At 32.0% G+C, this 14656-nt stretch overlaps 1 protein-coding gene across 1 annotated transcript in view; it reads right to left on the reverse strand.

Annotated features, from left to right (window-relative positions):
- Window positions 1-1925: 1925 nt before the first annotated feature.
- The window catches only part of LOC132731035 (zinc finger protein 226-like), a 36529-nt gene continuing 23798 nt past the window's right edge, over window positions 1926-14656 (reverse strand). Inside the window, exon 4 of the mRNA XM_060717137.1 lies at window positions 1926-4472. Coding sequence (XP_060573120.1) covers window positions 3754-4472 — 719 coding nt within the window. The 3' untranslated portion in view covers window positions 1926-3753. The remainder of the gene's footprint in view (window positions 4473-14656) is intronic.

The raw sequence follows: 14656 nt of genomic DNA on the forward strand, positions 1-14656 counted from the left end.
AATAGCTCAAATCGCCGTGTGACGCGAAAATAAGAATGGGTCTACGAAAATAAGATTTATTTTTGGTATAATTTATTAAAACTACGTATTTTTCTTGTTATTAAATGAATTGCATGGCTGAAATAATAAGGAACGAAATGTTTTTAAAATGAAATATTGGAAGTGTGTTCGATTATTATAAATAGTATAGAAAGAACGCATGCAAAAATAACTCAAGGTGGCGACTACGAAAAAAAAGATATTTAAAAATGGTTCTTAACTTTTATTAAAATCGTTTTAATTGCAAATATGATTGTAAGAATATTTATAATAACTGTTATAGGACAGTTACCATGGCAACGAGGGGACATCTCAAAATTGCCAAAAATCACTATTTTGCGTTGATTTTTTTCATCAAAATTGATTTCAAAGTTCTGCAATTAACTTCTCAATGGATTGAGATAGAGTCAAATGCTTTTCAGCGTTGGTTACACGTTACCTTATGATCAATCTGGGGTCATTTACAGCCTCTCACAAGTCTAAAATTTTCTTGACATCCCCCTTCTGGCAACCCCCTGATGTATCTTTTGGTTGGGGGCCGCGCCGAAAAAGAGGTCACTTTTTTAACAACATTTCTCAAACAAAAACAAATGTTTGGGGCCTAAATAAGGCATTTTTTCATCATTTGAGACAACAAAAGGGGGGGGGGAAGGGGTTAAAGGGGGTAATAAGTAAGGGAAAGTAAGTTTTTTACAACCCCTTACACGCGATTTAGCAACTTTATTTTTTAAAAAAATTTTTTTTCTGAAAATTTTTAATTTGCTGTAAAACATTCAAAAAATGCAAACATTTAAAATAAAAACAATTTAATTTTAAAAGATAAACACTATTTCAAAATTTAAAACATTTTCCCTCCCCCGACTTTTTTTGCGAAAAAACTATTTTTGTATCCCTCTAACCCCCGTAATTTTTCGAAAAAAATTTACCACGACCATTAATTTTAAATTTTAAATAATCGGTAAAAAAAATGGTACCCACAGACTGGGAACGAATCCCCAAGATGGGGGAACATTTTGTGGAGCCAAAATCAAGAGGCTGTGATAATATTACGAAAAAGTACCAAATTTTAACAGACCCAAAATGTCAAATTTAATAATCGCAACAGCCGAAATCGAAACCCACAGTTTGGGGCCACTTTAATATTCTTTTTACGTGTAAAAAAAAATAAAAACAAGGGAAAAATTTTCAAATAAATTTTAAAAAAAAGTTTTTTTTAAGAATGAACACTATTCAAAACTTAAAATTTTTTGACAGATCTAGCGATTTTTTAAGTTTTAAAAAAGCACAAAAAAAGGTTCTTTTAAGCTCACAGAAAAAAGTTGACTGACTAAATTATAGAACCCCTGAACATAGGGAAAATATACCTTTTTTATTATTTTTTAAATTTTACGGGCCCCAACATTTTTCAGTCATATAGGGGGGTTTATTCTTAAACCTCGTTTCCGGAGAGTTACACCAACTAGACACCTTTCCCCGCCTAAACTACCAAAGCATCTCCCGGGGATCGAACCCACGCCAGAGAGGTAACTGGATTAGAAGTCATCGACTCTAACCCTTCGACCACGGAGGCAGTCAGAACTTATAATTTAATACTAGTCTAATCTGTATACATACTTTTATTTAACCAAATGGTGAATTAGATCGATATTATAAATAAGTGAGTTTACTTTTATTTCTACATACTTGTTTGTTTATTTTCCCCAGATAATGAGGTAGATCTAAACATTGTTGACAATTAATGGTATTTTCTAGTAATTGTATATAGGCAGTGATTACAGACAGGACGAACCTTGAGACAGGGCTGACTGTATGTTTGGACAGGGCTTAATTACTATATTTTGGGATAGGCGGCCGTGACTTAATGTAATAAAAAAATTAAATATTGATGTATTTTTTTCTTTTAATGTTTTTATAAAGATATACATATATATCAATGCAGTTAATAATTAAGCAAAACAAATTTTAATAATCTATTGCATTCTTCAAACTGGTAAGTTATATAAAACCAGCTTGACAGCTTCCAATGCATGTATTGTCTTATTATGTCACCAGCAAAAACATAAGTCTCCCAAATCATCACAATGATCACTCCTGTGAATTTTAGTCAAAATCCCACCAGCAGTTTGACTTTTGAAAACTGGACAAGAGTTTTCTATTTATAGCTCTTGCGGCCATTTTGTGTAGCAAAGTAGAACAATGCCGGCAATATGCAAAAATAGGGATGGCACTAACCACTCCTGTAAAGTTTCATTAAAATCTCACGAGCATTTTGACCTTCGAAAGCCAGACAAGATTTTTTTTTTATTTACAGCTCTAGCAGCCATTTTATTCAGTGAAGCAGAATGTACCGGCTATATGCACCTCTCGCGATGGTAGTGATCACACCTGTGTACTTTCATTGAAAACGCATATATGAAATACTACCTGTGAAAGCCTGACAAGACTTTTTATTTATAGCTCTGATGGCCATTTTGTGCAGCAGAACAGACAGATGACTTAGGCAAAAGCAATATGTCTTCCAAAAATTTTGGGAGACATAATTATGTTATGTCTCTCAAGTTAATATTCACAAATAAAGCAAAATTTAAAAACATGCGATATTCATAAATATATATGTATGTCTGAAAATTCTCATTGTAAACAGTTTTCCAAGGATTAAATCAAAATTATTTTGTATTGGCATGCATTCATAAAACTTTAACAACATTTCCTCACTTTAGTGCAGTAACTGGTTAACTCCTTTTAAATTTAGAAGGGTTTAACACATTAATGCACCAAAGATTATGCTTCCTTAAACAAACAGAGCATTTGAAGGCTATCCTGTATTTTTGAAAATGTTAAAGGCCTAAATTATGCCTCAGAAATTCTATCATTTTTACAAAATCTCACTACAGTAATGAAACAGTAACTCTTGACGCTTGCAAAAATATGATCAGAAAAAAATTTGCTTTTTTAACTAATTTTACATTTTTCATTCATTATCACATTCAAATCAGTGTGAAGAGACTAATAAGTGCATATTGGTAGATTTAAAGGCGAGATTTTAGTATTTAGTCATCCAAGCCCCTTGTCCGGTATAAACCAGAATATGGTATTGACTTATTGAGTGCGGTGCTCCAACACTTTATTTAGTCTCACTCTATGTTTTATTTCTCAAAGACTTTATACTTTAGTATCTTGTTCAAGTTTCCAAAAATTTATCATTTATCATAAAGATGAAAACATGTTTGACATATCTAAGAATAAACAAAAATACAGATTTCTTAGGCATAATGTGCCTTCAAAGTGACATGAACACGCTGGAGTAAAATAAAAGACAATATGCAAAGTGGCATTATGCCTATTCAAGAGTAAAATAAAGTGAGTGTGATTAACTTGTGAATAACATTTTAAATACCTTAAAATTTTTGCCAGTAACTTTTATCTTTCACAAATAATTCATGATTCCCTGAAATAACTAGCAATATCCTTCAGAAAACAACATTGCAATGTTTCGGAGTGCTTTTATTATTAACAGATTGCTGATCTACAAATGTATATCATCCATTGAAATGCTGCTAAAATCGGTATTATCAGTTTGTTGGTTATAATGTCCCCCGTGACCCTTGGCCAAATCAGTTGTTTTCATTTGCACACCAGTTGCATCAGGTAAAAAAATAAAAATTATGTAGCTAATTCAGACAGCTCAATATGACAGTCATAAAATTTAAGGATTTATAGGGTTAATTTCACTACAGTATGAAACTGTACTAGATGACATTTCTTCTTCTTATGATTCTTTAGCAAATTTTGCGAAAGAAAATATTTATTGCATAGACCACAGTTAAACAAATTTTCCCCAGTGTGCACACGCAGGTGTAGTTTTTTCATTCCATTTGTTTTGAAGGATTTATTACAGAGATGACACTTGTATGAACCAACATTTATATGAATTCTAGAATGTGCTTTCAATGCCACACGACCTGTAAAACTCTTTGTGCAGCTACCACACTGAAAAATCTTATGTACTTTGTGATTATACTGGTGCAGTTTGAAAATGGACGATGTTGCATATACTTTTCCACAGACTTCACACAGCAAAGAGTTTTGTTTAATATGATCTGACTTATGTCTTTTTAGGTCCAAAAAAAATTTAAAATACTCATTGCAATCATCACATTTAAACAAGTGCATTTCACGCATATGGGCAGCTAGATTTGCTACTGAAGCAAAGTTTTCCTTGCATAACCTACAAAAGAATTTCCCACCAACAACATGCTGCAGACGCGTGTGCTCTCGATAGGAACTTAGTCTTTTAAACTTTGCCAAACAAACTTCACAAGTAAACGGTTTTACCTTGTAGTGAACGACACAGTGATACTTTAAGTCTGACATACATACAAAACACTTTTTGCATAAACTGCACATGTAAGATGATTTCATAACCGGTATGACTTTTCATGTGAGCCTCCAAAGCCTCTTTATTGGAACACGATACCTTACATATTCCACAAACATATGGAAGTGAAATGACTTCCGTTTAATGTGTTTGGCTAACTGGGGGCGTCCGTGGCCGAATGGTGAAGGTCATTGACATCAAACCACTTGCCTCTCATTACCAAAGGTTCGAGTCGCGCACGGAGGGGCACCTGAGGTATTTCTCGAAATTCGTCATATATGACATATACTGTTTTGGTGCGACGCTAACCCCAACCAATTAACAAATCTAAGGTCACGAGGTACGAATTATTTGAGCTTTTTTATACTAAACCACATACTAATAAATCATAATGGTAAAAATAAACGAGGAAGAAAATCATATTGTTATATAACATTTTTGTTAAGTAAAGTGAACTGAAAACCGTCGTCAGTCAGCTAACATATTGTACGTTTGGTAAAATATTCCTGGTGGTTAAGATGCCGCTAAATTTTGCACGGTTTGTAAATATTCCTTGTTGTTATTTTAGCGCCAAAACGCGTAATAGGTTCCGCTCAACGGTCTTTGAATGCTGTCGTCATCGTGAAACACCCGCTGACATTTATATAAAACAAGAGTTTTCAGGAGGGCAGCATGGTCGACTATTCTTAGAACTTGATAGTAAAACAAAGGTCCTTTCTACGTTCAAAAGGAGCCATAATTATGTCAAAATCCATGTTAGAGTTACGGGTCTTTGAAAGTAATCCTCCAGTGTGCTCTTAGATAAATGTGTGGAATTTCAACCATTTTCCCTACAGTAGTTTTGGAGATAAAAACTTGCATGCAAAAAAACTTAATACAAGTGTTACGCCGACGCCTGGTGGGTACAATAGCTGTCCCTTTTCTTCTTATAGTCGAGCTAAAACGAACCGACACATTTATATAAGGTAAAATGTATATTAAAATATGTAAGAAATACAAGGCAATGTGTGTCGTTTTTTCTCTGTTTATTTACCTCAGTACATGTAAATGCCAAAAGCAACAAAATAAATATACATATCATAGACATAATTAATCTCTTATCACCAAATAATATTGTGTACAAGTTTTAGTAAAAATTACATTATTGTATTGTTTGTTATCTTCCATGAATTTAGCAAAAACAGAAATTTAAATGGTAGTTCAATTGATCTAGCAAGGGTAAAGACCATGGGTGTAATTGTGTAATATGTATCTGTCAAGATAACTATCAATAATCAAAACAATAAGAAACATATAGAGCATAAACCATGTTATATTTGGTTGAAACAAACAAATTTTTAATAAACATATGTTATATTTCACTGAAACACATTCAATATACTAGTAAACATATATGTAAACAGTAATAAACCGATTACTATAAAAGATAAATCATTAAAAATGACATTAATATTTATGCAAGGAATACATGCAAACATTTATATAAAAAAATAAAAAATGCCTGTGTGGGTTCAAAGGAGACTATTTCAAAAGCTGTTACAATGTATTTTATAAATGCATGGAAAACACAACTTGCACCATCCCCACCCCCTACCCCAAGCTCAGGTAAGGACAATAATTTGAAACAATCCTAACAAGAAGCAATCAGCTAAACAATGCTCCAAGATAAATATATCTTGGTTGTTACCTCTGTGGTTTTTGAGGTGACATCCTGGACAGGGCAAGTTTAAAATTTAAGCCGTAGATGCTACCGAGATAACCATTTGAGCAGACTTGATAGAGCGTCATGCAAGTAAATGCTTTTGAATGCTGAATGACCTCACTGTATGACCAATCATTTTTATAGGATCATACAGGATCATACATACATGTATGATATGAAAAGAGCCTTGTCATGACAAAACCAACATAATGCCTTTGCGACCAGCATGGTTCCAGACCAGCCAGCGCATCCGAACAGTCTGATCAGAATCCATGTTGTTCGCTATCAGTTTCTCTACTTGTTATAGGGTTTGTAAGCGAACAGCATGGATCCTGATCAGACTGTGCGGATGCGCAGGCTGATCTGGATCCATGCTGGTCGCAAACCCATTATGTTGGTTTTGTCATGACACAGCTCAAATGGAGCCTATCAATTATAATGTCCCCCTTAATTTGACCTTTGGATAAATCGTTTGTTTTTATTGTCACATCTGTTACCTCGGATAAAAAAACTCTTAAAATTAGTGATAAAAAGAGTGGAGATGTCTTTTTTACATTTCAGACAGTACCAGCTTATAGTGAACTCAAAGGCCAATTTCAAATAATTTCATTCCTTTTAAATACGTGCATAGCTCATATGTAGCTAATTTAGCGCAAACTATGACAGTGATAAAATAAGCATAACTTAATGTCTCTTCAGGTGTACACTAGATGACACCTCCTCTTGTGATTTTTTAGAATATTTTGAGACAAAAAATATTTTTCACATTGATCACAATTAATCAAATTTTCCCCAGTGTGCACACGTATGTGCTGTTTTAAACTTCTTTCTGTTTTGAAAGATCTAGTACAGAGATGACATTTGTATGGAGTTTCATTTATATGGCTTTTAGAATGTGCTACAAATGCAAAACGATATGAAAAAGTCTTTGTGCAGCTACCACACTGAAAAGTCTTTTTCTGTCTGTTGTGATTATACAGATGCAGTTTAAAATTGGCTGTTTTTACGAATAATTTGCCACAGACTTCACACAGCAAAGAGCATTTTTTTACATTGTCCGCCTTATGTTTTTGAAAGTGCCATATAGATCGAAAAGATTCATTGCAACAATCACAATTAAACCAGTGCATGTCACGAATATGCATCCCTAGGATTTTTACAGAGGCAAAGGCTACATTACATACCCTACAAAACCATTTCCCAGCAACAACATGCAGTTTACGCATGTGCCCATGACAGGCATTTGGTGTTTTAAACTTCTTCCAACAAACTTCACAAGTGAATGGTCTAGCGTCAGAGTGACTGGCCATGTGATTCTTTAACTCTGATAAACACAGACAACCCTTTTTGCATATACCGCAGATGTAAGACTGTCCGTCAGTAATGTTTTCATTATGACTTCTCATGTGTGCCTCCAAAGTCTCTTTATTGGAACACGATACCTTACATATTTCACAAACATATGGAAGTGAAATAGGTTTCACATTGAAAACACTCTGTAGATCCATGGTTATTGTGTTAATACAAACCACTTTTAGATAAAAATGCACAACTTATGACAGATTCTTCTCTTTCTATAAAAGTGGCTCCCAAACTACATGTATTTGCTAGCATTATATTTAGTCTTTTTTTGTTCAATGCAAATCCGTCAGATTCAATGAATACTTGTTTCTTATTAATTTATGAAAAAAATTCACAAAACATTTCTGTTTTGTAAAAATGCATCAACAGCTGAAAGGAAAATCCCATGTACAATTTTCCGAATTACTGGCACACAAATCAAGAACATAAAATATTTTTGTTTTTAAATTTCTTTCACAATTACTGTACTCAGTGATCTGGCTTGTATATGCCTCTACTAGTCATTTTTGCTTCTCTTTCAATGCAGCAATTTGGCTTGTTATCAGTTTTACCATACGTGCTTGCAGTTGTTGCATGCCTCTCAGGACTTATTTCATTCTTTCTACCAATTGAAATGAGTTGTGTTTTTGTTCAAACAAGATGATGAATTTACTTCACTTCTGATGACATCATAGAGATATCGATCATATCACATCAGGATTGCTGACACTGAGACCGGCCCATTCTGATCTGAAACAAAAAACATTCAAGATTCATTGAGAAATTTATATAACAGCCAGATAAGAAGCTGTAAAAATAGAAAATTTTCTAATCCAGATCCAAAATCCCTTGCACGAGATTGATCAATTTCCACCATTTTGTCTAATGAATAACCAAATGTGTCTACATTTTCATCAATTACTGAGAATTATGACAACTTCTTAATCTTTATTTCTTTTTTTTCTCACATATTTTCATTTTATTTTATTTGTTACTTCTTTTGATTACCATAACATATGGCAGCTAAGGGACCAAAATTATTGTTTAATTTTATTGTGCCAAACCACAGGCAGTTAGTGTGTGGTTTGGATAGTATATATGAAAATGACTACACCCACTTTTTTCACTAATAATTTTTTTTTCACTCAAAATGTTTTTAAAACATCTTATATATAGTATATGTGGATGATTTTTTTTAAAAACAACTTTCCTTTGTTGTTTTATTGAAAATAAGATGTTTTAAGGTGATTCCGCTTTGTCAGCCATGTTTGTTTTGCACAAAGTCTGTCCAAAGTGAAGGTAGGCCAAAATTCATATAACAACAAAGCTCACATTGTAAAATGTCATAAGGCTATAAATGATGATTGCTATCTTGCACTACTTTTTAAAAAATAAAATAATGGAGGCCGGGTGCTTAGCAGGACATGAGAAACTGATTTATTTGGAGTTACGTTTTGAAAGATTTTTGTATTTGCTGTAAAAAAATAGCTTTTGTTGGCACTAAAACAGATTTTAAAAAGGATTTTGCCATTCGTGAAATGTGCATAAAACTTTGCAACAGAATGTTTTTGGTCTTCAGAAAATTAGCCCATTCAAGGTAAATATTCTTATTGTTATCATTTTTATTTTTGTTTATAATTGTCCTTAAAATATAAACTAGGAGGTGTACTTTCAAATAGTTCATCATTTTACAATAATAGCTTTGTTGTTATATGAATTTTGGCCTTCTTTCATTTTGGACAGACTTTAGTGAAAACAAACATAGCTGATAAAACAGAATCACCTTAAAAACATTTTGAGTGAAAAAATATTTTATTAGAATCTTGTGAAAAAAAAAATAATTAAAAAAAATAAGCGGGCATGGTCATGTACATGTATTCTTTCAAAGCCCTTCACTGACTTCCTTTGTGTCAAACATTTAGAAAATCTTGCAAAAATAAGAACTTGAAGAATTGCAAATCTCTGATTTAAGGTTTTTAGTATATGGCATCATATGCTTCCTCTCCATTTAGTGAATTTCATTTCAGAAAAAAAAATCAGAAATGTAGCACATTCAAGGTAAATATTCTTATTCATTGTTGTCATTTTTATTTTTGTTTATTGTAGGCCTTAATTTTAAAGTTACCTGGAAGTGTACTTTCAAATGGTTCATCATTTTACATTGAGAGCTTTATTGCTATATGATTTTTGGCCTACATTCACTTTGGACCCACTTAAGTGAAAACAAACATGGCTGACAAAAATAAAAAATATTCCACCCAACTGTCAAAGGGCTTACAGACAACTCAACCCCCAGACAATTCACCCTCAGCCATTTTTTCCAGACAATTCACCCACCAGACAGTTCACCCCACATTATTGGAAAAATGACACAGACAATTCACCCCCCATTTCTTTAATTTTAATTTTGATGAAATTTATCTTAAAATTAGAAGATGCAATAAACAAATTTGTTGTGTTTCTTTACATAATTAATATTTTTAAAATATTTAGTCATATTTAAATTAATTATTATAATTTATTACTTAAAAATAATATTTGTTACTATGCGTTAATACGGGGAAGTCAAAGACCGGGCCCGCGAAGCGGGTCCGGGCTTTGGCTTGCCCGGCTATAGACTACACATGCAGACTTCCCGAAATACGTCGGTCCGACGGACATGTCCGATAAATTTTTATCAGGTCTGACGAGTTTTTATTCCGTATCGGTCTGACTGTCCGGCTTTTATCCAAGCCGCATGTATACAAAATGGCGTCGCTAAAGGTGCCAAACCTCGGAAAAATAAAAAATTTACGTCAGAGGAACAGGCAAAACAGCAGTAAAAGGATAAAAAGAAGAGACCTGAGACAAAATTTAATGAAAAATAGAAGCAAGACAGTGAATCGTTGGTGTATGATAGGGAGGAGATGAAAATGCGCTGTAAGGAATGTGCCGATTTTTACGGCGAAAAAAATAAAAGCAAAGAGTGTCTTAGAAATACAAACACAAGTCATTCTTTGATTTTGATCAATTTTATTTGGTCCGACTGATTTCGTTTCTGTCCGACAGATTTTCATGGTTTGTCAGACCGAATGTCTGACAGTTTTTTTCAACTTTCGGGAAGTCTGCACATGTATATTTAAAAGAAAATCAAATAAAAAACAATTAAAAAATATATAGAATTCTATACCTATCAAAGAAATTTTCAGTGTCAGTTCTAGTCGGGCGTCGCCATTTACAATGTAACTCAATGATAATAGGCGGGCGGGGTATTCCGATAACGGAACAAATCTCAACTTTTCGGATTAATAATAATCGTTGAGTGTTCCGAGTGAAAACGGAAGCGATGCATGTAATACCAAATGACACCTTTACAGAACAGAACAGAACAGAACAGATACTTTATTTTTGACTTGTACAATCATACATCGTCATACATAAATAAACAATTTTACAATACATACTAACATAAATCACAAGATCGGATCTAAACATGTCTCTTTCATATCAATATAGAGGATGAATTCTTAATATATTAAGTTGTATCTACTATATCTAAATTATTTCTATGAGACATCGCATCTCGTACATACAAGGATAAATTTAAAAGTATACTTCTATTGTTTGATTTTAATATATCAATGAATTTAAGAATACAAGGTCTAATATTATAGTATCTTTTTATATATTCTTTTCTTATATCAATATAGCAAAGACAAATTAAAATAAAATGGTATTCGTCTTCTACGTCATGTAGATTACAATATAAACAATATCTTTCATTTCTAACAATTCTATTTCTATGACATCTTCCAGTTTGCACATGTTATGAATGCAAATATATTCTTATTCTTGTAAGATACTTCCTTAAAGTACTTGGTATTATATCAAGATAATTTTCATATACAAAAGAATCTTTAACATGATTATACAGATACAAAACAGGACTACTCTCTTTACCAGAAAGCCAACTTTGTAAAAAACAATCAATTACCCTTTGTTTAAATATTGGTAAAAATATTTTACTATTTACGGAATCTGGAAAATCCCAAATATCACTAAAACCATGATTACATAATAACAATTTAAGATTTGATAACCAATTTGTCTTACCATTATTACAGTCTTCAAGAGCAATGCTATATACATTTTTAAGAATGATATTATCTGTCTCAAGCATTTTAAACCAGAATCTTAAAATCTTAACATATCTTGAAATATATAAAGGATAACGTGCTAGTTCACCATACACAGCAACATTACATGAATTAACTTTTACATTTAATATTTTTTTACAAAATTTAAGATGAAGTCTTTCAATTTCCTTTGATTTAGTAAAACCCCAGATTTCAGCAGCGTAATTTAAAATTGAACCAACAAAAGAGTCAAAAAGCTGACATAACACTTTAGGTTTTAACTGATATCTATTACAATTAATCAATAGTACATTTAGAGCTTTATGAGCTTTACCAATCAAATGTTCTTGATTTAAACTAAAACTACCAGTATAAGTTAATATTGTTCCTAAGTAATTGAAGCTATCGACAATATCTAAATGTTTCCCTTCGTAATAAAATAATTCATTGTTTTTTAAACCTCCACGTCTTCTGAAAACAACAACTTTGGTTTTATCAATATTTACTTCTAAGCTCCATTTTTTACAATAATCATTCAATAACGTCAAACTTCTATTTATATCATCTGGTGTATTTCCTAAAATTACCATATCATCAGCGAACAGTAACAAAATCAAAACAATATCGTTTATAGTCAAACCACTATTTATATCCCTTTGTAAAAATAATTCAAAGTCATTTAAAAAGAGGGAAAATAAAATCGGTGAAATTACCTCCCCTTGACGTAGACCTACAGCATAATTAAAGAATTCTGAATAACTATTACATAACCTTACACACGATTTTACTTTACTATACATGTCTTTTACTAGGCGTAACAATTTACCTCTAATCCCACAATTACTTAATTTTAACCAAAGCGCGTTTCTATATATACAATCGAAAGCCTTCTTAAAGTCTACAAAAACACAATACAAACGTTTATTATTATTTATATAATTTTGAACAACTGTCATAAGAATAAATAAAGCATCAATGGTTGATTTTCCTTTTCTAAATCCAAATTGTGCATCTGACAAAACATGGTTTTCTTCAAAATATTGTATTAATCTTTTATTTAAAATAGATGTGAATAATTTCGATAGGCAACTAACTAACGTAATTCCTCTATAATTATTAACATCATTTTTATCAACTTTTTTATACAACGGTATTATCACACCTTCAGACCATGTATCTGGGAAATATCCGCTATCAAGTACATAATTAAAAATATCACAAATATGCGAGGATAAAATATCAATACATTCAATAAAATATTCATTTAACAGGCAATCAATACCAGGTGATTTATTTGTTTTTAAAGTTTTGATTGCTTCCAAAATTTCATTTACAGTAATACGTTTATCTAAAATATCATCCGATCCATTTAAATTTTCAAAATCATTGTTGCGTGAAAAATCTTCGGACTCCGTGTTACTTGATTGGAATATATCATTACCTAATTCTGAAAAATACTTAAAAAATTCATCTAATGAAATGTCATGATTTACTTTATTATTACATTTAAATAATTTCCAAAAGTCTTTCGGCTTAGAAAATCGTAAGCTCTCAATTTTTTCAACTTTTTTCAATTTAAACAAACGTCTCTTTTTCTTAACCAAATTCTTATATTTAGCTTTATAAAAACACAACTGCTCTCTATTTACAACACTATTATCTACTTTAAAATTATTTAATGCGTTTATATACAACTTTTTAGCTTGTAAACAATCATTATCAAACCACTCCTTATCCTTAACAACACATTTATCAATAAATGTAGGCTGATTATGTATACTATAATTCTTACAAAATAACGGATTGGCAATTTCTTGTATCACATTGTTAAAGGGAGACACAGGCAAAATTTTCATTTCTTCGTTTTGATTTTTTCATTCATCCTTCTGTAAATGTCATCAAAATAAATACACTAGGCAGTAATAGGAACAAAACTTTTCTCTTTATAAAGAATAGAATGCTGGTTTCCTAACTTGACCCGCGTGGGTCAGGTTAGAGCGTTAAGATATCACATAAGTCCCACAGTGAACTATGGAAACGTTAAAGATCATGCCAAAATGAATGCCTTAAACTTGTTTCAATCATACAATATCCACAATATCTGTTATTGTAACTTCCAGGGTTTGTTCAAGTCACATGGCTTGATTTAAAACTATTCGGTGATTCTGTCGGCGTCTAAATTTCGTTCAATACATCTAGATATATTTAGGCTTCAAACCCAAAATAAATAGAATTTATACAGCATTTCATGCTGGGACTTTAGAAAATGTCATTTTAGCGTGATTTGAGTACATTAAATCATTTTGATTTTTTTGTCATTTATTTGCCTGCGTATCCCTTTAAAGCCTAATAAAAGAGAGTCTATCGCAGAACGATCAGTTAAATCTACATTATGACATAATTCGTTTAATACTGGTAATTTTCCAATAAGATTCGACCTGAAACTGTCTCTAAGTTCGGGGGACCATACATATTTAACAAAATTGTCATTTTGTTCCCCATGTTTACACTTACACGTTTCACTACAATTAATATTGAAAGAAATAGGGCAGTGATCACTCCATGCATTCAAATCGTGCACACTGAAATTACTTATCAGCGAAAAATTACATTCTTTTGTTAATAAATAGTCTATGGTTGATGACCCCTGGCTAGAAATAAACGTGCATTTACCGTAAAGATCACCTATTCTACCATTTACTACACGAAAACCCGTGGATTTACATAACTCTAACAGTCTATAACCGAGCGTATTACAATGTTTATCTGATGAGGCTCTACCAAGGGGTTCGTCGGGAACATATTCATCAAAATCAATGTCACTGTTCACACTGTCATGTAAAATAAAGTCATTTCTACAGCCAATTCTCGAATTACAATCTCCTATTAAATAAATTCTGCCTTTACTTTCAAAGCTATATATGTCATTTTGTATAATATCAAATAGGTCAACATTATGCACATCATACGCTGGCGAATCCTCACACCATATGTACACACAACATATGTAAACATCTTCTTGAAACTTGAAAAATGTTTTATCTAGCTTAATCCATACTATAGTATCATAATGGTTTTTAA

Source organism: Ruditapes philippinarum, unplaced genomic scaffold (genome assembly GCF_026571515.1).
Source record: "Ruditapes philippinarum isolate M1 unplaced genomic scaffold, ASM2657151v2 ctg275_1_1_1_1, whole genome shotgun sequence".
Taxonomy (NCBI): Eukaryota; Metazoa; Mollusca; class Bivalvia; order Venerida; family Veneridae; genus Ruditapes; species Ruditapes philippinarum.